We start from the raw sequence: 27695 nt of genomic DNA, 5'->3' as shown, positions 1-27695 counted from the left end.
TAAAAACAGATGAACTTGGGTTTGAATACATAATGCTTGGCTCTTGTTTTCAGTTTCAGGCATTTTAATCCTTGCTACCTCTTCATTTGCATGGCCCTTAATTGTGCTGGCAATTTTATTCAAGGATGGAGTTGCAGTTCAGTGGAAGGGTATGTGCAGAAAGTTGCAAATTCAGTCCCTGGCAGCAGCTGCAGGTAGACTGGAAAAGACAATTGAGTGGAAGCAGAAAGAGTTGATGACAGTCAATGTGGACAGTACTTAGCTAGAAGGATCAAGGTTCACAGCTTTACGTGTTCATATTCCAAAACTGCAGGGCTCCAAGGAGATACTATACTGCATCATCTTGTATATCTTTCCTGCCCTGCCCATCATTGTGTTAAGCTGATCTTGGTTTTAAAATGGAGAATGTTGTCCTGAAAGTGAACACCAACTTTCATTCCAATGTTTCAGTCACAAAGAGAGGTGCTGGGCTCAGGGACTGAACTGGTATTTCAACTTGGAATGTAGAAGTGTGCCTGAATACATTTACCAAACTTCATTAGCTCAGAGTACAACTGAGTGTTCTCAAAACAAAGGATGAAGATAGATGTTACATTATTGTGACTGTTCTTAAGTAATGCTAAACAACATGAGCTTATCAGGCAATTGAAGATTGGCCAAAACAGTCAGTATTGACCCTGCCTGCTACTGCTGTCACCACTGCCTCTTCATCCTTCCAGCTAGAGAAAATTAACAAAGTATCTCACAACCAGGTGACTGGGATGGACACAACAGCAGTGGAAGCAAGTGAGAGTGCTGTTTCAGAGATGTTGGTCATGTAAGTGAACAGAAACTAGCCAATTAAAATGCAGAGGCCAAGAAGCAAAAAATCCACTCAAAAAGAAAGCAGCAAGAAGGAAGGTTAAGGAATCAGGGGTCCTGAGAGGTTTCAGTAGCACTTTGACTGGCTTCCCTGGGAAGGCTCACACTGCAATTGCATTGGGTCTAAAAAGCAAAGGAGGGCAATGAAAAAGCATTAGAATGCAACACGTTTTCAGTGACAGTTTAGATTCTCCACACAAACTGAGTGAAGCGACAATGTCCACTCCAGAGTTAGTGGCGAATACAGAAGAAATGAGTATGGAAGAAGTAACAGGAATAACCTGCGGTCAACATCTTCCCCCCAACCATAAAAGGCAGAAATATTTTTAACTGAAAGCTCAGATTGCAGCATCACCATGCCACACTGCTCATGCATTTAGTAGTCTGAGCTGACAGGCACAATAGTCTTGTTCAAATACAATTGGCAAGTTCCTAGTGCCCATTCTGTTTCATGCACTGCTTGCTTTCAGGGGTCTCCAAACATTTTGGCCAGAGGGCCACATCAAATATCTGGCACAGTGTTGAGGGCCGGGAAAAAAATTTAAATATAAAATTTAAATAAATAAATTAGAGATGGAACTTAGATGAGTAAATGAATGAATGGGCTCATTCATTCAAACTCTCTGGCCCTTAAGACACCCTCCTGATGCAACCAGAGCACAGTTCCAGTCACGTTCGACCAAGTGGACCAGAGGCTTTCAGGGGACAAGAGGCTGGCCGCAGGCCGGATTGAGGCTGGCTGTGGGCCGCATCTGGCCCCCTGGGCCGGGGTTGGAGACCCATGCTTTATATGCTGTAGTTTTAAAAGTTCCTGGGTAACTTCCTGGAGAGATGTTTCTTGACTGCAATAGTAATTTACAAAATACAGGTGGAGCTATTTATGCGCGTGAGTTCCGTTCCATGACCCACTGCGATTAAGAAAAAACACTTTGTGCTAAATTGCATAGAGTTACGCAAATACCCTGCAGCCTGATATTTGGGGCTGGAAGGTAACTAAGGCATTGGTTCTCAATTGCCTCCCCCTCCTCTGCTCCATACTCAGCCCTCCCCTTTGCAAGCTGTCCCAGCTTCTTTCACAGGTGGGATGCTGAGCTTTTAAGAGTCCAGTTCTATGTATTTCTACTCAGAAGAAAGCCCCATTGTAGTTAATGGGGCTTACTCCCAGGAAAGTGTGGATGGGATTGTAGCCTGACAGCCCAGTCCTATGCCTGCCTACTCAGAAGTAAGTCCCATTTTAGTCAATGGGGCTTACTCCCAGGAAAGTGTTGAGGTTGATGTGTATGTGCAACCTCCTGCTTTTAGAAATGGGCTATGTCAGAATGCCAGATGCAAGGGAGGGCACCAGAATGAGGTCTCTTGTTATCTGGTGTGCTCCCTGGGGCATTTGGTGGGCCACTGTGAGATACAGGAAGCTGGACTAGATGGGCCTATGGCCTGATCCAGTGGGGCTATTCTTATGATCGAATTGTAGCCTAAATCTCATGCTTTGGCTTCCTGGGAAGACTTGCTTGCTGGGCTGTTTTGTTTCCGTAGACTGGAGCACAGAGAGCCTGCACCATCTCAGTCTGAAGGGGGGGAATTGGGCAAACACTCCCTGGGTTTTTTTTAAAGCAGTCCCCTCTGTTACTTTCACCGATGTCCCTGCCCCTGTGTCTGTGTGAGTGAGAGCAAGTGAGAGCGCTCCACCTTGCTGCATGTATTCTGGCTTCAGAGATTTTCCGCCCCCTTCCCCTCTTCAGCCTCTTTGCTGCCTCAGAGACTCCAGGAGTCCTACTGTTCCTTTGCAAGGGGAACCTCTTCCAGGGCTCCAGGGCTATTTCCCTGCCTGTACCAGTGTTTCTGAATTTTTTTAAAAAAATTCAGAGCCTTTTTGCAGTGTTTTGGGCTGCCTTGAAATGGAGCGAGGAGACAAGGAGGACAAAGAAGGCAAAGGTGTGTGAAACTTTCAATTCCCCCCACCCAATTCACATTGAGACAAAGATAAAAAATCCATGGATAAATAGGCTGCACCTGTACAGAACTGCTTATCCCCTGTTGATGAGCACTACATACTACAAAACAAACACTTCTGCATTTAAGCTAATTCACATAGGATGAATTTTTCCTCTTCTTTTTTTGTTAAGGTCATAGGGCCCAATCCTATCCAACACTGATGTCGCCATGCCAATGGGGCATGCACCACATCCTGCAGTGGTGGGGGCAGTCACAGAGGTTTGCTCAAGGTAAGGGAATGTTTGTTCCCTTACCTAGGGGCTACATTGCAAATGCATTGATGCTGGAAAGTTGGACAGGACTGGGACCAAAGTATCTATTGGATTATGACACTTGAAGGGCACAATCCTGACCTCGGGTTAGGCTGGTGCAAATCCTTTGCGCAAACCTAGGAGGCTCACAAACGTGCTATAAAGCAAGTTTGTACACATACCCCACACAAGTTGCACCAGTGCACAATTCCCGAGCAGCACAGAGCAGCTACAAGTCACTCCGCTCTCCTTGGACTTGTGCCACCTCAGGAGGTGGCGCAAGTCTGAGGAGACCCATAGGGGCTGCAGTGGCTTACCTGAGGGCTCTGGCTGAGCCACTCTGACACTCTATCTTGTGCTGGATACAGCGCAAGCTTCTTGGCCTGCCTGTTCCAGTGCAAGATAGGATTGCGCTGCCAGGGTCTTTTTTAAAAGCACAAATCCATCAATCACCACACAGTTCAGATTTGTTTAACTTTAAGAGGAATTTCTAAAAATTGGAAAGCAGACAAAGAAATTCTCTCTTTTGCTGTTTAGCTATAAGAATGGTACTTGAAACACTTACATTTTTTTATGTAAACTGCTTTTGGAATTTCTGTTGAAAAGCGGTATATAAATATTCTTAATAAGATAGCCATAAAATTCAGACCTTGCAATCCATAATTAAAATTCCACTGTGAACCCTGACCAATAATAATAATGATTTGACAATTAATTGTAGTTTTCCTGATACAGGAAGTGGCATGATGCCTTTAACAGTTTCATGGGTTGTGGCTTGCCAGTGCAATTTCCTATTCTAGGTTATCTTCATTGTGCACTTAATTTCCTGAAGCAAAACACGTTAAGGGAAGAGATACTGAGAGTATATTTAGATTTTAAAAGTTCTTTGGTAGAAAGAGAGCACTCTGAATGTGAGAAAGAGGCCAACCATGCCACACAGGGAATAATATTCTAAAGATCAGAGGACGAAACACAAGGGCAGATGTTCAGTGAGTGTATTGTGCTTCAGTGAGTCTTCATTGAGCTTCTGAAGTACACACCTAACACCACAGAAAGTGAATGAGACAGACATGTTTGGAAGAGCATGTACTGTACAATCAGCAGTTCACTGTTGAGGGTACCTTTGGGGGCAAACTTGGATTTGCTGCCATAATGGCCCTTAAGCAGCAGCATCCCATGGCTAGAATCCCAACCGAGAATTCCACTAACTATTTTCAATTGTGAAAATTCTGTACTCTTCCAGGACCCATCTGGTTGCGACACTGATCACAGCCACAAAGGTGCTAGCAGCAAAGCAGAATAGCTACAGCCATTTCATAAATAAGGATGCCACTGTTCTATCACAGGCACAGATTAAGGAGGCAAAGCCTTCCCCATCACTTGTTCCCATATCATTAAAGTTTTGCCTTTAAAAAAAAACAAAAAACAACGCTCTGAACGTTGGAAACTTTTTTCAAAAAATTGCACATCTAGCTATAAATCTCCTTCCTTTACATAAAACACCGAGCTAGTTAAGAGAGAAGAAAACAGGAAAATACATTTTGAACAAATCTTTGTTTCTTTAGAGACTTGGATCATTTTCTTCAGAAGTCCTAATTCTGTTATTTCTAACATTTCAGGATATTAGAATGGCCACTTTGTGAAGTAATCCAAACAAAAGTAATCCACAGTTATGCAAGGACTAAAGATACTCTCTGCTTAAATAAAAAGATTAGATGTCGTGGGGGGGGGGGGCTACTGCCTTCATGCCCTGCTGTTGGTTGACCCCTGTAAGAACATGAAAGTGTAAGAGTCAAAGAGGCATCTACCCAGCATTCCATGCCTCACAGTGGCCAACCAGATGCTTCTCAGAAGCCCAAAAGTGAGGGATGAAGGCATATCCATCTCACTCTTGCTATCCATCCCTTACAGATGCTATCCATCCCTTACAGATGCTATTCTACAGAAAACTGCCTCTGAATCTAGAGGTAGGGTCTAGTCTTCATGACTAGCAGACTTATCCTCGATTGATTGGTCTAATCCCCTTTTAAAGCCTTCAAGGCAGTCATTGCCACATCTTACAATAGCTGAATTTCATAGATTAATTATGTGCTATGTGAAGAACTCCACACTGTGAAGTGCTACGAATAGAAAGCTGGGTTAGAGAGCGTGAAGAAATACTTCACATTGTGATGAGAGGAACACTGTGAGAAACAAGCGCTTGGTCTTAGCCAGTGCAGCACTTCTTATGGCCCCGTCTTATGAGTCACTGGATTAAGAATGCGGGTCATGGGAACAAACAAAGAAGGTTTCAGGAACAGCAACACTGCTGGGGTTCAATCACAACCCTGCCATCACCACAGGACCAGCAGCTGCCCCTGCCTTTCCTACGACAGCACAGCTGCACAAAAAGGCACTTGAACCAGTCTGGCAGAAGCAATGAAGGGCAGGTGGCCTCCTCTAGAGCACTTGTGAAGCATTTACTTGGGTCTTCTTTTAGCTCACATTTGCAACAGAGGCTCAAGCGGACGTGCACCAGCGTGCAATGTCGAAGCCTTACCCCAAGCCCTTTATTGTGGGCATCTATTTGAAAGCTACTGTGGAAGTCTAGTACTAAAGGGTGCAATCTATTGAGGGCTTCTGGAGTTCTCCCTGGTCCTCTCCTCCTGATACTTTGTGAGCCTTCTCAGTGGCGTAGCTAAGATGAGGCTTCTATTGTACCCTTTGGGGCTAGACAGCTTTGACAACAGATCATTCCATTAAATATGGCAAACTCATGTATCTGCCTCTTCTTTTGAGCCACAGTGCCTTGGGGGCATAGAACTTCATACTAAAGCCATGACCGACCAAAGATCTTCCATGTACTGAAAGCAGGGAAAGAAAAGAAGACATGTAGCTCACGCACAACGAAAAGCCAATGGCTCTGCACTCATGAGAAGCCTTGACTGAGCTGGGATCACAGCATGCAAATGTTGATTCAACATCAATAAATCAAGATACCCCAAAACGAAATGCCTGGAGGTATATGCTGTCATATATGTTTTAGATAATATAATTCAACATTTGGTTTTCTACGTATAGAAAAGACATTTGTAAAGGTACAAATGGAAAGTTCCTTTTGGCAGGATACCTATACATATCAAATAACTAACGAGCCAATCTGGCAGCACTATAGAGAGAGAGATATAACAGAGATGTTAGGTGCCTCCACTTGTTACAGGCACCGACAATAAAACATGAATAGTGAAAAAGCCTACTCTTTAGCCAAAAATTAAACTAATAAATCACTTCAGTCAGGAAGTAAACTGCTAAGAAATTCCAAGTAATACCGAGTCACATCAAGATTTTCATTTCTTTGAATAGATTATCTACTCAAGATTAAGATATCCGGTGTGGATGTCTGTGTGCACACGAACACAAGCATACATAAATGTATACCTTGGAACACTCACTTCAGTAATCTTGGAAGTTGGTAGATCAAGTGGAATGGAATGAAATTTTTCTAGCCAACATAGAAACGATAGGGGGGGGGGGAATGCTAATAAGTTGTTTCTACATGAAAACTGATGGCATATTGACCATTGCTGCACTTCTAGAAAAAAAACACAACAACTATTGGGTAGGTAGAAGAAACTATCATCTGACACTGAAGTATGTCCCTATCCCTTAAGGATGGGGAATCTCTTCAGTTAGTCAGGAATGTGAGAAATTCACTCTATACCTGCTCAAGGGCACCGTCAATTATTCTATGTCAAGACTGAGCCTCAGCACAATTTAAACCCTGAAACCTCCAATATAAATAGATCAGTTTCACATCAGTTTAACTGTCATGCCCTCCTCCAAAGGATCTTGAGTTCTGTAGTTTGGTGAGGGTGCTGAGAATCCTCTACTGCAGTGTTTCTCAAACTGGGGGTTGGGACCCAGTAGGTGGGTTGCAAGTCAAATTCAGGTGGGTTCCCATTCATTTCAATATTTTATTATTATTATATTAGACTTGATGCTACCATGGTATATAACTGCATTTGGGGAAATTTTACAGATCTTTACTTTTAACAGGCTACTGTACATATGCTTTTAACAATGATAGGAAATGGGACTTACTCCTGGGTAAGATTGCACCCTAGGATTGCTAAAAATTTTCCTGTTTGATGATGTCACTTCTGGTCATGACATCACTTCCGGTGGGTCCCAACAGATTCACATTCTAAAAAGTGGGTCCCAGTGCTAAAAGTTTGAGAACCACTGCTCTACTGAAAATCACTCTACTGAAAAGCACTCTTGACGGAATAACAGTTCCCAGGTGATGACTACTGTACCAGTTGAAGTCTGTAGGCATAGATAAATCCTAAAGTACTAAATAGAACATATATTAGTGGAAATAATGCAAGGCAGGCATCCTGTTCTGCAGTTTCCTGAAGACAGAGATCACAGGCACATCTATCATTTTACACTCCTGTAAAAAGCATCCTTGTGTGGGAGGTCTTACCAATGTCAATGGAGGCAGGAAGTCAATAATGCTGGCCTTGCACCACAATACGTTCCATTCTGTTCTCTGCCTAGCCTTGTCTTCCTACCAGAAGTTTATCACCATCTGAAAAGCCTAGGGTTAAGTGCCATTTGCCTCTGCACAGATGTGTTTCTGGTTCAGCAAAAAAAAAGGGGGGGTGGGTGGGTGGGGGAGGAGGGCAACAGACTGGTTGCTCCAGGGCAAGCCATTGTATGGCTAAGCCCTCACCCATGAGATTGTTTCAAGCTTGTAGCTATGGAAGGTATCTATAAACGATAAACCATATAACATGTAGAGCCACATTATCTCACTTCTATTACATTGCTGAACAATTCCATGTCAAATATGCTTAAACAAAAGCTAAGAAGGGGATTATTGAAATAGTTCCGCTTCCTTTATTTCTGCAACACTTAGCTGTAATAATTTGCCTTAAGAGTATTTTCCATCATAGACGGAGAAGTTTAGATAAGTTATTCCATTTTGCTGGAAGCAGCATGATTCACATAGTTATTGATACAAGCAGATTAATACTTCCCTTAAAAACTCCTAGTTCTGTTGTAAACATTTTCTACATGCTAAAACTTGGCATACCCGATTGCAAACAGAACTTTCAATGTACACAAATACATTCACACATAAGGCTTTCAATGTGAGTCTCTGTGCAGAGCCAGCATGCAGATGTCTGAGATTAATCCAGAATCAGAGCCTCAGTACTGAGTGTGGAATGGAGGAGACTACAGCTTTTAGAGCATTGAAGAATTAAATGTCAGTGATTTCAGTGGGTTGTTGATCATTGCACCTTTCTCCCCCAGTGAAACAAGTGGTGATAATACTGAGGCCAATTCCATAAAGATGGCCAGTCTCTCCTGAAGCCTGTCCCAGGGATATTCCTAAACATGTTTACCTAGAAGTAAGTCTGATGAAGCTTGTTGAGACTTACTCCCTTTTAAGTATGCTTGGGGCTGCACTCCATCTAGCATGCAAGCTTGTAATTCACGTATAGAGTATGTTCAACTTGGAAAGGGCTTTATTTTTCTGTGGTTCAGCTGCAACTCCAGTTTATAAGAGGTTGCTGTTACTGTTATTTGTAGATGAGAAGTAAAGCCAAAAGAATCAACAAAATCCGATGAAAAGCAAGTTCTTTTAAGTTCCGTTAATTTCAATGAGAGAGATTTTAACCAGATCTTTACTCCTTCCTTTGTAACCAATGGAACAGAAATACCTTAACTCAGCCACCACCACAATGACCCAAGGTCAAACAGATTCAGTCCAGAAGTGACCCATGAACCTGTAACTTACAAGTTCCGATGATAAAATGTCAGAGCAATTCTATCTTGCACTGGTGTGCAAGTGTGTGCACACCTCCGTGTGCTGGTGCAGAGTATTCCCTAGGAGGCACAAACATGCTTTACGACATGTTTGCAACCCTCCTATGCTGGCACAAGGGGCTTGCACCATCCTAACGCAAGGTTAGGATTACGCCCTGCATAACTTAAAACCACACCCTGTTTTCTCAGTATACACATATGCTGTAAGTATGCATCTATGTTATAAATGCATATTTGAATACAAGTACATCCATCAAGGAACCAAGACTGCAGCACTCTCAACTGGGTTATCCCTGCTAACTGAGTAAGAGGCACTTTTTCAAGTGGGTGCTCCTCTTGCTAGCAGGGGAGAGTAACTGGCCAGCCTCACCCCAGCAGTGTCTGTTCTAGTGGCTGTCTGCTGGTGTCCTTTTTAGATTGTGAGCCCTTTTGGGACAGGGAGCCATTTGTTTGATTTTCTCTGTAAACCACTTTGTGAACTTTTTTTGAAAAGTGGTATATAAATACTATTATTGTTATTAACAACAACAACAACGCTTGAAACAAATACATCTGAATATAAATGTGGGTGTATATGTTGGTGCTGTAAGTTTACCAGTCTTTGAGCTCTTGTCAGATATTGATTTTAATTATAAACCAAAACTATCCATACGGTTACATCCAAATAAGAATTTTCTTACAGGATGGGAGGGGGTGGTCCTGGTTGACAAATAAAAGTAAACGTGGCTGTCTGTACTAACAGAATATATGCAAAAAAACCCTCGCTATTAATTGAGGAATTTTCCACATCACTCTTTTGTTTTAGGAATTGTTTTTATTCAGGAAGAGACATAGGAGGTAATACAATAGTTTTGGCAAATAAAACTTATGACAGGGTGGATTTTGGAATCTGTATTATTTGCTGGAACCAAACCCAGACTTTGAAACAGAGCAGATGTGTACAATAACGGGGGGGGGGGGGGTGGATTCAGATCTACTGTGACAAATGACTACTTTTTTCTTTTCTTTGAAGTATTTAAAACAATTTCAGTGGTGTAATCCATGATTGTGTTTGCCTATGTTCAATTGCCCAGGATTATTTCATATACATAAAATGAAAAGTATTTACGGGTAAAAGGAAGCTTGGACAAGGCATTTGATTGGTAAAATAACTGAAAACACACTTTTACAGTAGCTTCCAGCTGTCCTGGAGCATGAGTTAATGAGATCACATGGAAACAGATTGAAAATCAGGAAACATATTTTCTTCCACAAAAGCAAAACAGTGGAAAAATATTAAATACACATAACACTGGAACTCATTTCACTTTCATTAACTCACTGGGGAATCGCTGCGTTCATTTTAACTGCAGGTGATAAAAAAAATTATTTTTTAAAGATTATCTGTTCATTACTGAATGATAAAGATTAAAGTGGTCTTAATCACATGGGGTTTGTTTCCTGAAGTTAAACACACACAGGCAGGGTATGAAGCTAAGCGGAGGAGTTTTTTCAACCACTGTAAACTTTGGGGAAGATAGTAGAAAACACTTTCATATGTAACAAGATCCTTCAAGTTAAGGTTGCAGTTCTGGAAATCATGAACAACCCAAACAGCTAAAGACTTCTGTAAGTTTAGGGCCTCCCAGGAGTGTCCAGGAGTTTCTTATACACACAGTGTAGAACTTAAGCTCACTGTCAGTAGCTGTTACAGTTTCCAGTAGTATAAGCAGCAACCATCCCCTACACCCACAAGTCACTACGTTGCACAGGGTCTTACATGTTCTTCTCCATTCTGTGTCATCCTCCCTGAACCCTGAAGAACTCCCTGAACCCTGAAGAAAAGCATAGTTGTGCATGGCTGCTAAGAAGCATGGAGGGAATGAATATCCTGAACTTGTACACTTAAAATGCTATTCCCATTAAGAGAGACACCAATTATACTTCAAGCTGGGCTGGCACTGCCTGATATGAGGACTCCATGATGAAGTTATGTACAGCCTAACCTTACCCAATAGCAGGGGTGCCCAAACCCCGACCCTGGGGCCACTTGCGGCCCTCGAGGACTCCCAATGTGGCCCTCAGGGACACCCCAGTCCCCAATGAGCCTCTGGCCCTCTGAAAATTTGCTGGAGCCTGCACTGGCTCTTGTGTTAGCTGTGGGATGAGGGCTCCCTCCACTGCTTGTTGTTTCACAGCTGTGATGCAGTTGCGGCAGCAAAGAAAAGGTCAGCCTTGCTTTCTGCAAGGCCTTTTATGGGCCTTGAGCTATTGCAAGACCTTCATTCATTTGTATAAGTTCCACCTCTAGTATATTAATTTATGTAAACTTATGTAAATTTATTCAAATTTTAAACGTAAATTAATTCTTTTGTTCTCCGCCCCCCCCCCCTGACAGTGTCAGAGAGATGATGTGGCCCTCCTGCCGAAAACTTTGGACACCCCTACCCAACAGTATGAGGCTGCAGTTCTAAACATACTTACAAGGGAGTAGGCCCCACTGAATTAAGGGGAACTTACTTTTGAGTAAACAGGCTTAGAATTGTGCTGTAAATGCAGCAGAATAAACTATCATGCAGTGCAGTCCTGAGCCTATTTACTGAGGAGTAATTCCCCGCCCCCGAATTAAAGACGCCTTACAATCAGGTAGGCGTGTAGGACTGCAGCCCAATCCTCTTTTCTGAATTTTTCCCTTTGCATAAAAATGTAGCTACTGAAACATTGAAGCAGAAGGCCAACATGGTGGGGCAGAGGGGGCTTCTTAATCCTTTTCCTTTGTCCCAGTGTAGGACACAGTACCCCAACAGTTCTCACCACAGACTCACTTCCCAGAGAAGATAGGAGTCACCAACATATTGTCTGCTATTACCAGAGACACTAACCAAACTGACATATTTAAGTATTCAATGATGTTTCAAGCCAAGATAGACTGCCAAATATCTGCCTAATATGCTTCCATCTGGGAGCACCTCTATGTGAGAATTGGGCCTGTCCTGTGCCTGGTCTCTGTTCTGGGCTGCTTTAATTTTCCTCAGAATAACGTGGCTGTTTCTCTCATGACGAGGAAACAGCAGCCATATTCCCAGCAGTCAAAAAATGTAAAATATTGCTAGACTGCTCAATATGAAAAGCAGAATTTCACCAGCCTGTCTCAGTTATGGCAGACTTCAGATGCAAGACTAATATAGCAAGGGAACTTACAAAGATTACCATAGTGATGATGTTTTTTTAATGGCCCAAGGAATAAGTCATTTAATACAAAAGCAGAGCCTGAACATTAAAAACCAGGTCTGGCTGGTCAAAAACAAGACTGTACAGTGTCACAGCATGGCATTTAATTGGCTCCCCTGCACATATTTTTATTGTTTTATTATTATATTACTGTTATACAACACCGCTGTAATGGTTCTTCTGATGCTTACCTATGACAAAGCACAAATTCTGTATTTGCAAGCTTGTAAAATAAAAAATGAGTTTTAATTTTTTTATTTTTAAAAAAACACACTCCTGCTAAATGTAATTATTTATTATTTATCTAGCACCATCTAGGTCAGCCATTTTCAACTACTATGCCATGGCACACTGGTGTGCTGTGAGTGGTCCACAGGTGTGCCACAGGAATTTGGGAGAAGGTCATTTACTCATAGGGCCAATGGGAGATGTGAGCCCCCACTGGCAGCATGGTGTGCCTTGTTAATTTTCAAAAACCTGGTGGTGTGCCTTGACCATTTTAGTGCCTTATCAGTGTGCCGTGAGATGTAAAAGGTTGAAAATCACTGATCTAGGTACTTGGTGCTTTAGTAACAGCAATCCAGGAACCTACAGAGTTGATACCTTAAAACCTCCTGCCTTTTAGTTGCTCAATGAAAAAAAACCATTAGGACACACTGTGTAAGAAAAATCAAGAACAATGTTATACAGTTGATTGTCGTAAATGTCAATGGAAATATTTTCTTTGAGCATAAGTCATAGGAGACAGAGGAGTAAGCAGGGAGAAGGAAGGCAGACTAGAAAAAGCAGAAGAAAATGATTTTTAAAAAATATCACTTTTTAAAACATTCCAGAAACCATACCTCATGTATGATGTTGGGGACAACGGCTTTGATTTGGCCCACTGATAGGGGTGTTGTGGCACCGAAAGATACTGATCACAGAAGTTGCCTTTCCTGATGTGCTGAAACCCAGAAAAATCTTCTGGGGATAAATCGGTTGTTGGTGATATGGTCCCATGGTCATCACCACTTGGTTCAGTCTTGAGCGTCATGGACGGACTATGATCTATGGCCGTTTTCCTGGATTTGATAGGAATCCCATCATTCATGTCTATTGTGCTATCAGTGGTGAGAGCATTGATAGCCGCAACTATGGCTGAACTGGTGTACTGGTTAGTGTTGCCCAGCCATGTCTCGTCTGTGACACTAACTCTTGGAGAACTCTGAGGAGAGGGAGTTGGAGAGTGGTGTGGTGAGTAGGAAGTCTGCCTACCATTCAGACTGTATTTTCTCTTGTTACAGGGAGAAGATGGCCTGGAGTTACGAGTGCCCAGCCAATTTTCCTCAGTAATGCTTGTTCGGGGAGATGTAGAAGGAGAATGTCGGGGCGAATTAAGTAATGTGCAGGCTACCATGCTTCGCTGATACCCCTCCTCAGTGTCAGTGGTCTTAGGTGATACACATGGCGATTGCCAAGGAGATGTCTGGGGAGATGTGTAGGGATATGAATAATTGGATTCATAGGAAGATGCTTCTGAATTGCAACTTCTGGAAGACAAGCTACTTGCTGGGCTCAGGCAAGATGGGTCTCTATAAGCCTCTATGTTTGGTAAGTTCAAAGTGGCGGTAGACGGTGATCTTTTTGCATTTGGGATGGTCTCCTCAACATCATCATGGAAGAACTGGTTGTTGTTATTATGAAGTCCCAAATAAGAGGTTATTTCGATTCTAGGGCTTTCCAACGCTGGCACACCATTAGGTCGCATATTTGGAGGCAGATAATAACCAGTGGTGCCACTTTCAGGATGCCCTCCATATCCTGGATGAATAGTTGATGGGACAATCGAAATGACTGGATTGGATGTCTGAAGGCCATGACATGGAGTTGACAATGAAGAATGTGCCACACTTAGAGGCAAACTTGAATTTATATTTGAAGGTGGATAGTTATAATGTTCTGCAAAAAGAAACAAAACAAAAAAATGAATGACATGAGATGTTGCACACACAAAGCACAAATAACTGAAACTCAGTTGGACATGGATTCAGATGCTACTTCAGCCATTTATTAAATGAGTAAGTTTGGGCAAATCACTCTCACTTCTCTTTTTATATAACATTTAATACTTCGTATTTGAATAGCACTTTCCAACTGTAGAAAACACTTCATGTTATTGTATTGATGTCATCCTTACAATAACCTGCTAAAGTTATTATCGCTATTCCTATCTTGCTGAGAGGGAATAGCTTATCTCAGTTCACCCCATAAGAATTCATGACAGAAACAAGATTCAGACTGGGGACTCTCCTATTTGCCACTCAGTCTCTGTACTACACACCTGCAGGAATTCTAATGACTTCTTATACAATACAGTCAGCCTGAATCTTATGCAAGGGTTACAATTCGAGGCCCATCTTTAAAGCCAAAATTGCATATTGTCGAAATTCCCTTAAAGCCAACACAAGAATACTGTCTCTTTAAGAACTAAAATAACAGTATGAGACACACATGGGAACAGCAGCTTCATTCTCCTGTTTCAGAATCACTCTAGGGCATGCAGAGTACATGAAATGATGAGTGAAGTTGTCTCTGCTACTTAAGCTGTTATTTTTCTGTCTTTTCGGGGGGAGCAATCACGTATTGAATTTGCACAAGTCTATCACACATAAGATGCAGACCAGCTGCACTTCGGAAGCAGAGGACTATGCATTATAGTAGAGGACTATACCCTGAACACAACTGTGGAGACAGGGATCGCCAACTACAGGGAACACCAAGTGATTTATGCATCCTCTTTTTGCACTTCTTTGCAATGTCCAATATAGCAACTCACACAGCAAAGAAATGCATAAACTCATCCACGCCTGAAGGCCTTCCACATCTATCCACAGAGCTGCCGAGCTGCCACTTTGGATATTACACTGAAATCACACAAAAAGGGTGGGCAAGTCATTCAATTCAATTCTCTCTCAGTGCTTCCCATACAACTTGGAAACTTCTCTGAAACTCCATTGTCATGAGGATGTGTGCTCATCCACAACGGCAGTGCTGCTTCAGTGCACTTTGTAGTCCTCAGTGCCTTTTCCTCTAACCTACTAAGACCAGAGCGCACATGGGAGAGGAAGATAGTAATGCAAACCTGAATGCCTCACAGCCAAGGCCAGTCATAGGTAATTCTACCCCCACCTAGGCATGCTGTAAAGCACTGCTGCCTCTGTGACTTGTGGCACGTGTAGGTTGGCCAGTCATGCTCTTTGCAGGTCCGTTTCAATGTAACCTCTGATAAAGGATGGTTCTTCTGAAAATGCTGCACGTTGTAGGTTAAGAGCATTGTCATTTTAAGAAAGTAAGATTTCAACCTTCTCTACCAGAATTCTTAGTATCATTTCTTCCTCAATGAAGCGCATTTGTGAGGGGCCAAAGGCCTTTGCAGGAGAGTTTAACACTGACTCACAAGAGGAAATAATAAAAACAGTGAATGAAAAAGAAAGATGCCCAAAGGAAAAGAAGCAAAAGAAAAAAAAAATGTCAGATGAAAACATGCTCAAATACTGCCTCATACTGAAATGGAAAAGCCCAGTGGCAAGATTCCTATTTGGATCATGTGACCAACTAAACAGAGAAACAGTCTGGTGGGTAACTCTTGATTTCTAGGGTTATTTATCCTCTGGAGTGAAATAGCACTTGAATCCAATCAGGCAGTTATTTGCTCTTTCTCATTAATCTCTCACAAGGCAATTTCCATTTTATTGATTTTTTATCTATTTTCAACTACTATTTAATGCAAAATGGTAGAATTGTTACAAAACTGGAACATACGATATCACGCTGCAAAAAGCAGTAGAGGATTGTTTAGACAACTTGTCTCCAACTGCTAACATTTGTCACAAGTGTTTTAGAGAGTGAGGGAGAGAGTGTGCGTTCCTGCACAATACCTATATGAACTGCAGTGGCTACATCCACAAGTTGCACAGATGAAAGAGAGTTTTGTCTTCCATACAAGCTGGTACAGCTAACCCAACCATAGTGTAAAACCAAGCCTTCCCATTCAATACTCTACTTTGGGCAAGACAACCAACTCTACTGCATGTCAACCTTTGAACAATACAATTACGGTAGGTCTTTTTCTCAAACTCAAGCACAGATTCCTTTTTTGTTGTTCTTAACTATGGAAAAGAACCTGTATTCTACAAACATATAGAAATGGAGGTTGCCTGTAAACAGTGACAACAGTAAAGACTCTCTACCAGTCAAGACCTCTATAGCCACCAAGGGCAGCCAGATGAAACAGAGCTGCTGGGAAAAACAGTCATGCCACCTCGAGTCCTCTCCCTTCATCCTTATAACATTTAAGCAAGCTTACTTCTCTCATGAAATGATGATGCTATGCACTTCCTCCTGCTGCTTCACACATGGTTGGCTGCTGCTTGCTGGGAAATACATAATATGATGACATTGCAACACAGTTAAGTGTGCCCAAGCAATTATGAGGAAAGGGGGAAGGGCTTAACCTAGTGCTGTTGAGTTGCTGTCTCTTTCAAATAATCTCATGACAACTTCCTCCGCTTCCCTATGCAACCTTCTATTATCCTTTGGAGAAGGCAGATTATTGAAGAGCATCTTATCACAGTGTCACACTCTTAGTAGCACCAGATTCTTTTGTGAAAAGTAAGTTTACCCTGGGTCACCTCATTCAAGGGCAAATTTGGATTCAGGTGTTCCAGTTTCTAACTATCTTAGAATCTGTACACCACAATCTGTATACCACAATCACATTTTTTCACCTATTTCTCGGCCTCCATGAGAACCTGAAAATTATTTTTTTTAAAAGCTACATCTAAGGTGCTTCCTACATGTAATGTGATTTGAGGGCAAGAAAAAATACTGACAGCCCTCATTACAAAACGAAACTTTTACTTTAGCCATTCTGATTTTCCTGCCTGCTATATGTATTTTTCTTATGTATTAAAAGCTACCTTTAGTTTTAACATGCCTGTTTAATGTAATTTGCTTTTTAAGAATTCTATATTCCTGAATTATTGAAAAAACAAGTAGAGGCTTCCTCACTTCCTTCACATACAATGTTTGCTTCCTTCCTTCCCAGGAGGCAAATGCCCCAGGCAGTGACTCTCCCCACTTACACAGCGAGATCCGGAAAAGCTCTCTTAATGATCATGGCTGTATTCCCAACATAACTCAATCCTCACTAGCATTGCATGCACAAAGGAGACTCTTGAGCTTGTAACTTCAGAATGGTTGCCTATTCTGTGCTTTTTGTTTACTAGCAATAGGCAGCTCCATCATCATCTACCTAAGCATTCAGATTTGTTAAAGATTCAAAGAGAGACCACATGAATACAGAACACAACACTACTCCAATTGCTCTGTAAGTAGCTCAGTGATATTTTAGGATGATTTATATCATGGCAAGCATCATTAATATGTTCAACACCTATAAAAATCTTTTTACCAGATGCCTTAGGAAACATGGCTGTTTACCAAGAGATGTTCATTAAATTTCAAGGGTGTAGCAGTAGAGATGAAATAGGGCTGTTCAGTGTTTGTCTAGCTTGGGGCTTCACCCATACACCATGCAGCTAGGCAATTGTTGCATGAAAAATGACATTTTTATGCATAAACAGTCTAAATGATGTGAAAGGGTGTTCAGGCCTGCATCAACAGCAGGCAACTACCCCCCCCAGGTACACTGAACCACTCAAAATGTTGTACATAGTCATCATGAGGATAATGACAATCAAGGTGGTTAACTCATTTTTGCCCAGCCCACAGGTGTACACATTTGGTCTCTGTTACGTATATGCAACGTTGGACAGAAATGGCTTTAATTGAAAGATAGGCCTCTCTGTGGAGAAGGAGATCCTGTTCAAACGTTACTTCCCTTGGGATTAACCTCAAGGACTTCGGGCTCACATTTGCTTTCTCACTCTTCTGCTTCCGTCAGCATGGGATCCCATGGCTATTTGAAAGCAGGATCTTCCCAACTCTGGGAGTAAACCAGGGCTTCATCTCGTAGATTCAGGAAAAATCTCCTGCTCAGACAATATCCATGGGATTGGTCATTATTAATTATTAGTATTAACAGTATTTATATACTGCTTTTCAACTAAAAGTTCACAAAGTAGTTTATAGAGAAAAATCAAATAACTAATGACTCCCAGTCCCAAAAGGGCTCACAATCTAAAAAGATGCAAAAGAACTCCAGCAGACAGCCACTAGAAAAGACACTGCTGGGGTGAGGAGGGCTAGTTACTCTCGCTCTGCTAAATAAAAGAGGAACACCCACTTGAAAAAGTGTCTCTTATTCAGTTAGCAGGGGTAACATCTCCCTGCGGCAGTGTCTAAGCTTGAGGCTTACTCTTTACCTTTTCCCAAGGGGCAATCCTAACGGGAGGGAGAAGCCTGGAGAGGAATGGACTCAGAAGGCACATTTGCTCCCAACCCCTAGTCACATGCAAAAGAGACAGAGGAGGAACTTCTATATGTCTTGCGGATCTCAGTCATATGAATAGTTTGGTATGTGCCTCTGGGCTGATTCACACAGCTGAAATATCACTATGCAGTAGTATGCGTGGGTACCCAATCGCCTGGAGACCTGCTAGTGTGAACTGGTCCATACATGTAGAAATGCTGGAAGCTATCTCACTTATTGCAGCTGTACTTTTTCCATTGGCCACCATAAATTATGGAGAGAACTGCCAGTGCACGTGTACAGTCTGGTATACGCACAAGAAACATTACTGGGCCATGTTGAGCACTGTTTTAAAGTTGTTAACCCGAACTGATTCATGACCCAGCCTAACAAGCGTCTTCCCATTAGTATCACCACAGTTTTTTGCCCTTTTAATTGGTACAATCTCTCTTTGCTTGTCTGCTTGAAACAATTCACAAAATGGAGATTAATGACATGAGTAGTGTTAACAGATCATTTAAGAGCTCAAATCAACCTGAACAGAAAAATCTATATATATTATGGATTGGAATAACTTGCCAAATTTGGGAGAACAGTTATACAAAAATACAGTACGATGTCTACCACTGCCATATACCAGCACACTGTGAAGAAAGTCAGGCTTGAACCTGAATGACACCAAATCCTAGACGACAACAAACCTGTATTTCTTGATTAGCTTAATTTGCAAGAGCTGCAAATTTAAACTCCTATCCAGTAATTTCTACTGGCATGGCTGCAGTGAAAAGAAGCCCATAGTATCTAATGTGTTGGAAAAAACCACAATCCGGCAGAGTAGGCATGCTTAAACCTAACTCAGCTTGAATGCTGCCACAGAATACACTATGGTAACATGAAATGGAAACTGCAATTCCCTCAAACTGCAGTTCTTTCATAATTCGGATACAGATATCAATGCAGCAGGCTTTTGTGTTACCAGGATGTATGAGAATCCTGATGGGGCAGAAGGACGCTATGTGTAGCGTTGGGACAGACATGGGGACAGACATGGGGAAAAGTCTACTGCCCGAGAGCCAAATCCTATCCAATTTTCCAGTGCTGGTGCAGCCATGTGCTGCATCTTGTGGTAGGGGGGCAGTCACAATGACCTCCTCCAGGTAAGAGAATATTTGTTCCCTTTTCTCAGGGCTGCATTGTGGCTGCACCGGCTCTGGAAAGTTGGATAGGATTGGGCCCTGACTCTTAGCCCTATGAAGATCTGCTTAACAGCAGGTAGTGGCAATATAAAAATGGATATCAGTCGGGGGGGGGCGCATACACAACCATTGTGCATACAATCAGACATAATTTTTCTAGCCCACAACACCAGGCGAATACCAAACAAGTAATCTGAACCATGTTGTGAGCACTAACTACTATCATCCGTACAGCTCAAAGAAACCCTTCCAAAGATGGGTTTCACCATCAGATGCAAAACTGCAATCAACTGTCAAACAACTGAGATGCAGTCTGGGCTGAAATATAAATGCTACTAGGATAACGTGTGCAGCGGTTGTACAAACCAACCCTAAATTATTAGAAAGCGAAAATCCTGGTCCCTGGGTAATTATCTGAGTCCACTGCAGGATGAAGGAAGAAGGAGGTTTCCATTCTTTTGACACAGAGGATTCATGACAATGATACTAGTAAAGTGGAACCTTGCCAAAAATAATTTTGAAACCCCACCTTACATTTTCCCTCTCTATGAACAGTAGCTCTGTATACAATATCTGTGCTCAGTGAACCGAACATCTGGAACATTTGGGCTCTTGTGCCACACTGTTTTGGGTAGATCAGGCAATACAAAAAACAGGGAGAACTTCAAGTGCACCTCTCTGTATCCAATGATATTTTTAAGTAAACATTTCTATTCTTCCTTTCTGGTTAAATATGCCCAAGGCGGGACACAACAAATAAGTAAAACCCATATACTGTAATAATTAAAGTTTTAGTTCATTTTAATTTTAAGCAAATCTGCTTACCTATATGGGGGTAAAGCAGCCAATAAATACTAATTAATCAAGAATACTAAACTACAGCAGACAAGAACAGGGGTAATAAAAGCATTTTTTTAAAAAATCAGTTTAACAGGTCAAAAGCCTGGGGCAAGAGGAATGTATTTTTACAGCAGCAAAAGGCCACTGGAGAAGCAGCAAGACAGATCTGAGACAGGAGGTCCTGAAAAATGCCTTTCCCACAACCACAACAAATGCAATTCAGGTGTTGGTGGGATGCAAGAGTGGGTCTCTAGGCATCCCAGGAGCAAGCCATAAAGACAGAGGTTCTCAGACTTCTCAGGAGTAAAGCTCCTGATGTAAGTCTTGGCACAGGAGGGGTGAAGGCAGCAACACAATCCCCAGGATCACATCGCTGCCAGGGACCATGGGGTTTTTTGTTTTTTTTAAACTTACAAGGGGATGCAGCGGGTTCCAGGAGGCCCCAAGCAGCCTTCCATAAGGCTCCACAAGTCTTAGAATACTAAAAATAAGCAATCAGAAGCCACTTCTAGTTTCACGATCACAGACCGGAAGTCGTTTCCAATAATTTATTATTCATATTCTAAGACTTGGGGAGCCCTGCAGAAGGCTGCATGAGGCTCCCCACACCTCCTAGAGCCCGCTGCATCCCCCTGTGAGTTAACTCCCCCCCCAGCCCGGCAGCAATTCCCCTTCTCCCTTCCCTTAAGGCAGGGGTGCCCAAACCCCAGCCCTGGGGCCACTTGCGGCCCTCGAGGACTCCCAATGCGGCCATCAGGGAGCACCCAGTCTCCAATGAGCCTTTGGCCCTCCAGAGACTCGCTGGAGCCCACACTGGCCTGACGCAACTGCTCTCAGCATGAGAGCGACTGTTTGACCTCTTGTGTGAGCTGCTGGATGAGGGCTCCCTCCACAGCTTGCTGTTTCACATCTGTGATGCAGTAGCAGCAGCAAAGGAAAAGCCAGCCTTGCTTTGTGCAAGGCCTTTTATAGGCCTTGAGCTATTGCAAGACCTTCATTCATTCATATAAGTTCATCTTTAATATACTCATTTATGTAAACTTAAGTAAATTTATTCAAATTTGAAATGTAAATTAATTATTTTCTTCCCTGGCCCCGATACAGCATCAGAGAGATGATGTGGCCCTCCTGCCAAAAACTTTGGACACCCCTGCCTTATGGGGCCAGAGACTGAGGCTCTCAGTCTGGGGTGTCACAGTACCCCAGTTTGAGAACCTCAGCATTAAGGGTTTTAACAATCAGGACCAGCAAACATGGGACTTAGTGTCTTAAAATTAACTTTCTTCATGTATTTCCTGCAATCACTAGTGTTGAAGGGTAGGTTACACTCTGGTGAGAGCCTTTTCCAATCAGGAAATGAGATTTCCTCATGCCCCTCCTCAAGAGCCTCCTGCCCCTGCAGGGCTAAAACCACTGCTCCTGGAAGCCGATGCAATCTGTCCCCATATCCCACAACTTCTAACTCTCTCCCAAGGTGAGTCCATTCATGAGACCAACTGATGGATGAAGTCCATCCATGAGATCACTTCAGATCCCTCAATGGGATCCGAGGGACCCCATTGGAGGAGGGGAGCCCATCTCCATCCACCCACTCAGTCCACTGCTTCTTCTCCTTCCACTCCCTGGAAATGGCAGACAGAATGGAAGTGGAAGTGTGAAGGTGAGTACTAAGCAATAACACTGGAGGGGAGCACAGAGGCTGGCATGTGCTTAGATAAGGGGGGCAGCACTTGGCTTGCCACATCAGGAAGGTTTGGGCCAGCCCTGCTCTCTCCACTCAACATGTCTCCTCCCTGCCCATCTGCTACATTAGAACTCTTGAGCAAAGGAGCCTACATACTGTACATGCTCAGAATAGAAAAGTTTCTACAGCATAGAAACGAAGCAGATGACACTGTAACTTACAGCACAATCTTGCACATGTCTGTGCAGACGTAGGTCCCCATCAAGTTCCATGGGACCTACTCCCTGTCAAGTATGAATAGAATTGCACCCTTAACCAACTAGAGGCCTGTAGCCAAACATAGGGCAACCTTGTTATAGCTAGCCAACGTATGCAACCCAGTTTTCCTTGATTGTCCACATCCCAACCCAATAGCACAGACCTCCTCGCCTAAGGATCCTGGATGAGATTCCAACTCCCTCATGCTTCTTCAGCTTGCCAAAGCCTCCTTACCTACTGAACCCTGTACCCCCACAATCCAGTGGCTGCTCCCCTGTTGCAATGCGCTTTAAACAGTTATCCCACTGTCCTTGCAGGCAGCCACCCACCTTGAGCAGCATGTTCAGAAAAGCTACATTTGATCTTTTCTCACATTATGTGTGACCACTGTCTGTGTTTATCAATGGGAATGGGTCAGAAGTCAAAGTTAACTATTTTAAAATCCGAGGTGCTCTCTAGCAAATACATATTTTACGTGTTTAAAATCTCACAGGCAGGAAACACACCCCCCAAAAAAAAAATCACAGGCAAACCCGAGTTAAGTCACACATTTGTGAAAATTTGTGAAAACTGTATTAGATGAGAGGGGAGATTAAAAGCGGTGGCAGCCTTCTGTGTCATGAGTTGGGGTGGGGTTTTTTTGTTTTGTTAAATACACAAAATACTGCCTCTTTGGTGTTAAAATATCTGAATAAAAACATTGGAATAAAAACACAAAACACCAAAGCATTTTGGCGTTTATAATATTTTTCCAGAAATTAAAATAGTTTCCCATAGAAATAATACTGTGGCTGCATCTGCCGACACGGTATCACCGACTAGCACATTTTTTTAAGCGATTATAAGTTATATTGTTTTGAAACGCACCAACACCACAATTTGCTTTTTAAGGGCCCCATCCTATCCAACTTTCCTGGGCCGGTGCTCCCAAAGAAAGGGAACAAACTTTCCCTTACCTGGAGGTGGCCTTACCTGTGACTGCCCCCCTACCACCTGACGCAGTGCACGCCCCACCAGCAAGGCTGCGCCAGCGCTGGAAAGTTGGCTAGGATGGGGTCCTGAATCAAGGCATTTTGGAAAGGATCTTAGCCCCCCAACGCACCCCTCGTCGTGAGCCAATTGGGTGAGGCAACCCAAAGGGCACCAAAGCACGATCTTGGCTCGAGCTGGACTGACCCGTCCTTGGGGGGGGGGGGGGGGGGGAAGCGAGGTGCCTTCCAGTCCAATCCTACCCATCCTTTCCTTGGAGTAAGCCCCATTGACTCTAATGGGACTTACTCCCGAGTAGTCAGGCACAGGCTTGGGCTCTTGGTGCCAGGCACGGGCGGCGCGCCAGGCTCGCAGAACCGCTACACTGTAGCGCGCTGCCAGCGAGGCGAGCGCCAGCCTCTCCCTCCCCCGCCGTCCCCGGGGGTGCCGCCGCCGCGCCGCCTCCCACCCACCTTTGCTGCTGCCTGCGCCCTCATCGCTCTGGTTAAACTCGAAGAGGAAATCGAAGTCGAACTCCGGCTCTTCCTCCAGGCCGGTCATGGCTGGAGAGGCGGCGGCGGCGGCGGCGACCTCCTGAGCGCGCTGCAAAGCGGCCGCGGGGTTTCCTCGGTGGCTGCGCGCAACACCTGTTGCCAAGTGCTGCGCGCTCCGGGCCGCCCCGCAGGGTCTGGCACACTTTGCGGCGGGTCCCGGGACGCCCGGCAAGGCGACAGCCCCTCCTGGCTGGGCGCAATGTGACCCTCCGGCGAGCACCGCTGGCTCTCTTATCTGCCCATCTCCGACAGCCTGCCCTGTGGGATCCTCCCCCTGCCTTTGTTGATCTACACCCGGAAACATCAACAAGCTAGTTGCTCTGCTCTGCCCGCCTCTCCGGTTCCTCATTTTAAAATAAACCTGCCTGCTCAAGTTACAGTGCAGGCGCTGCTGGGGGGGGGGGGCAGGTCGGTGAGGGTGCATCTGCTCCACAATCTTCGCCCCTGGCTGCACCACCTGTCCTGTGACACTTCTCTGTCCCCGTTCAGGCCCTGCCTCCTTCCTTCCCCATCCCTCTTCTGGCAAACTGAAGTCCTGGTCACTTCCACTTCCCCCTTCCAGTGTGTGCACCACGTGCCTTAGTGGGGTTACGCTCTTGCCACAACCTATTGCCCTCACTGTAAATTGGGGACAATTTGAAGTTAAGCAACCAACCCTGCATGGCTGGCCTCTTCAGAGGACTAGGGAAGGGCAGCCCCACTGCTCCCACTGGCAGGGCGTCCAAGAGGAATTTTATCTGGGGGTACAAAGTTTGCAAAGGGGGAGGGGTGAAACAGCAGAGGAGGGTGGTGATAGGCCAGCAGAATGGGGCAGGGAGGGGCAAAACAGGGTGGTAGGGAGGATGAACACAGCTGGAAAGGTCATCCGAGCCCAGGTCTACCCACCGATGTGGTATCAGCAGTTAGATACAGTAATGCAGAAAACGAAACACACTCCTAAGTCTTTCTAAAATCTTTTAAACATAGAAAATCATGCAGAAAGTTAGCATTATTGGATTTAGGCTCATGCTAGAATGGAAAGTGTCCTGGGCATACCAAAACTTGCTTCTGCAGCAACTGAAGTCCCACAGCTGTGTCCCTGAGCTCCTATACATTCCTTCATGGCAAGCAGATCCACAAGCCAAAGAGCTGCTGTAGCAGGCCAGTTTCCTCCCAGATTTGACAGTGTCTTAAGGGCTGTCATTTATGTATTCCTTGGCCCAGCATATATGGCTTACCAGTTGTTGTTGCTGCAGCTGCACACTCAAGGTAGTGTCCCCGGCATCCTGTGCAGACAACAAGTCTGAATAGATAGAAAAATGAAAGTTCCCAGGAAATTTCTGGGCCGTCTCCGTTGGCTACTGGGCCCCCCTTTTGACCCTGGGCATGGGTACAAATTACCCCCTTTACCCCCTCTCCTAGGCCCTACCCACTGGGAATGCCAAACTGGCAAGAGGCTCCCAATTTGTGTCCTCTGCATACATACCCTAGATTTTTGTATTCATTGCAGGAACACACACATAACACAAATATAGATGCCACTAACATGACTGCCATCTAAAATAGGAAGCAGCTCTCTGTGGATCAGGGCATACTAGGATGTTGCCTTTTCCATCTCTATTACAAGAGCTGGAAAGGGGGCATTTAATCATTTATTGGTTTATTTTACTGTGTAAACTGTTTTGTGAATGACAATATTCTTCTTGAAAAGTGGTATAAGTATTCTGAATAATAACAATCCAAGCCTCAATGGTCGGACAATCCAACAGCCCAGCCTCTAAAAGGTAGGCTTGCCAGTCCTCCAGGATTGGTCTGGAGTCTCCATGTATCAGCCTCAACCTTCAGGTGATGACTGAAAGCAGTCCTGGAGATTTTAAACACAGGCTTCTTGGCTTAATGACATTACATTATGTTGGAAAAAGAAATCTGAAGAATAGCTTCTATCAGAGTTAGCAACCTGACCTCAGCTCCAGATATATAATCCAAACCATAACATGGCCAATAAGAGGCAGACAGTTCTTGCAAAGCAGAACATCATGGTGAAGTCACAACTGTCAGACCCACAACATGAGCAAAACCTCCCCCAAAATTATCTCAAACAAAATGCTATTTGCTGTAACTCAGAGATGGCCCAAGACACACATGGATGCCAAGGGTTGCCAACTCTTTAAATTAAAAATCCTGGTGTCTCAGGCAGAGCCCAGAGCAGAGCTGGGGATGGAATGAAGGGGCACAGCACAGCACTTTTAAGCAGGTCTCCGGATAGAGCAAAAGCTCTCTATTCACCTAAGGTGTACCGCTTTAAATACTCATATGCTCCTGAAGGAGAGAAAATGGCATAGTTGATTTTTGGCAACTGGCCTGAAACAAAAACAAAAACTCCAGACAAAAACCAAGCCAGTCTGATTTTCATACAGGTGTGTTGACAACCCTGTTGGTTCCTTGCGCAAAGAAAAAAAAACCCTAATGGTGCTTTAATCCTCCCCTCCCCCACCCCGGGGTAAAATTTATGAAGCCTAATGATAGGGCAGGCCCCACCACTACCCCTGCCAAAAGCAGGGGCTGATGATGGCAGTCCTAGGAAGGTGTGGGGGAAGAAGAATTAAGCAGTCATATACTGTAATTATTTCACTGTAAGCTCAAACTTAGATTGACTTAGCCACTGTTCAACACCACAAAGAGTATCTTTATAGTGACTGAATTGCAAAGTGACACAAAGCAAAGCAACACAAGCACTTTACCATACACGAAGCTGACCAACCTGACTTACTGCGCCGTTCTTACTAGTTACTACAGTATACAAATTGGCACTGTGATTTGTTTCTGGTATTCTCAGAAACATGTGGACACAGTCATGTCTTCAGAAACATGCAAAAATCAGGTGCCCTGTGCATCTGTCTCACAGCATAGAGGGGTGGCCAAAGTTTTCGGCAGGAGGGCCACATCATCTCTCTGACGGGCCGGGGAAAGGAAGAATTAATTTATATTTAAAATTTGAATAAATTTACATAAGTTTACATAAATGAATATATCAAAGATGAACTTATATGAATGAGTGAAGGTCTTGCAATAGCTCAAGGCCTATAAAAGGCCTTGCACAAAGCAAGACCAGCCTTTCCTTTGCTGCCACTGCATCACAGACATGAAACATCAAGCAGCGGAGGAAGCTTCATCCCACAGCTCATGCAAAAAGGTCAAACAGTTGCCTTCACGCTGAGAGCAGTTGTGTCGGGCCAGTGTGGGCTCCAACAAATCTCTGGAGGGCCAGAGGCTCATTGGAGACTGGAGGCTCCCTGAGGGCCACATTGAGAGGCCTCGAGGGCCGCATGTGGCCCCAGGGCCGGGGTTTGGGCACCCCTGGCATAGATGAACATTCAGAACAATGCCTACCGTGGCTCATGAGAGTACACATATTCATTGCAAACATATTTAACCCTTCAAACCTGACATCAACATACATTTTGGGGTGATTTACAAACTGATTTCAGCAAATACATACCAACCATATATTAAAACTAAATTGTGAGGGGAAAAAAGAGGCGTTTTTCTTTTAAATATAAGTGCACTGACATCAAAGACGTACACATATCCAGGAACGGATATTGATCTGCCCGGAATGGCCCTAGGAAACAAATACACATTTGTGATACCAACCTTGGTCTGAAGATGGTTTAA

General features: G+C 43.8%; 1 protein-coding gene across 4 annotated transcripts in view; it reads right to left on the bottom strand.

The window, feature by feature from the left end:
- NFATC1 (nuclear factor of activated T cells 1) overlaps positions 1 to 27695 on the bottom strand; it is a 162921-nt gene that overhangs the window by 120220 nt on the left and 15006 nt on the right. For all 4 annotated transcript variants that reach the window (XM_066623507.1, XM_066623508.1, XM_066623509.1 and 1 more), the window contains exon 2: positions 12971 to 14066. In XM_066623507.1, the coding sequence (XP_066479604.1) occupies positions 12971 to 14066 (1096 nt within the window). The remainder of the gene's footprint in view (positions 1 to 12970; positions 14067 to 27695) is intronic.

Source organism: Tiliqua scincoides, chromosome 4 (assembly GCF_035046505.1).
Source record: "Tiliqua scincoides isolate rTilSci1 chromosome 4, rTilSci1.hap2, whole genome shotgun sequence".
NCBI lineage: Eukaryota > Metazoa > Chordata > Lepidosauria > Squamata > Scincidae > Tiliqua > Tiliqua scincoides.
Note: the sequence above shows the minus strand (reverse complement) of the source record. Positions and strands in the feature narration are given on the sequence as shown.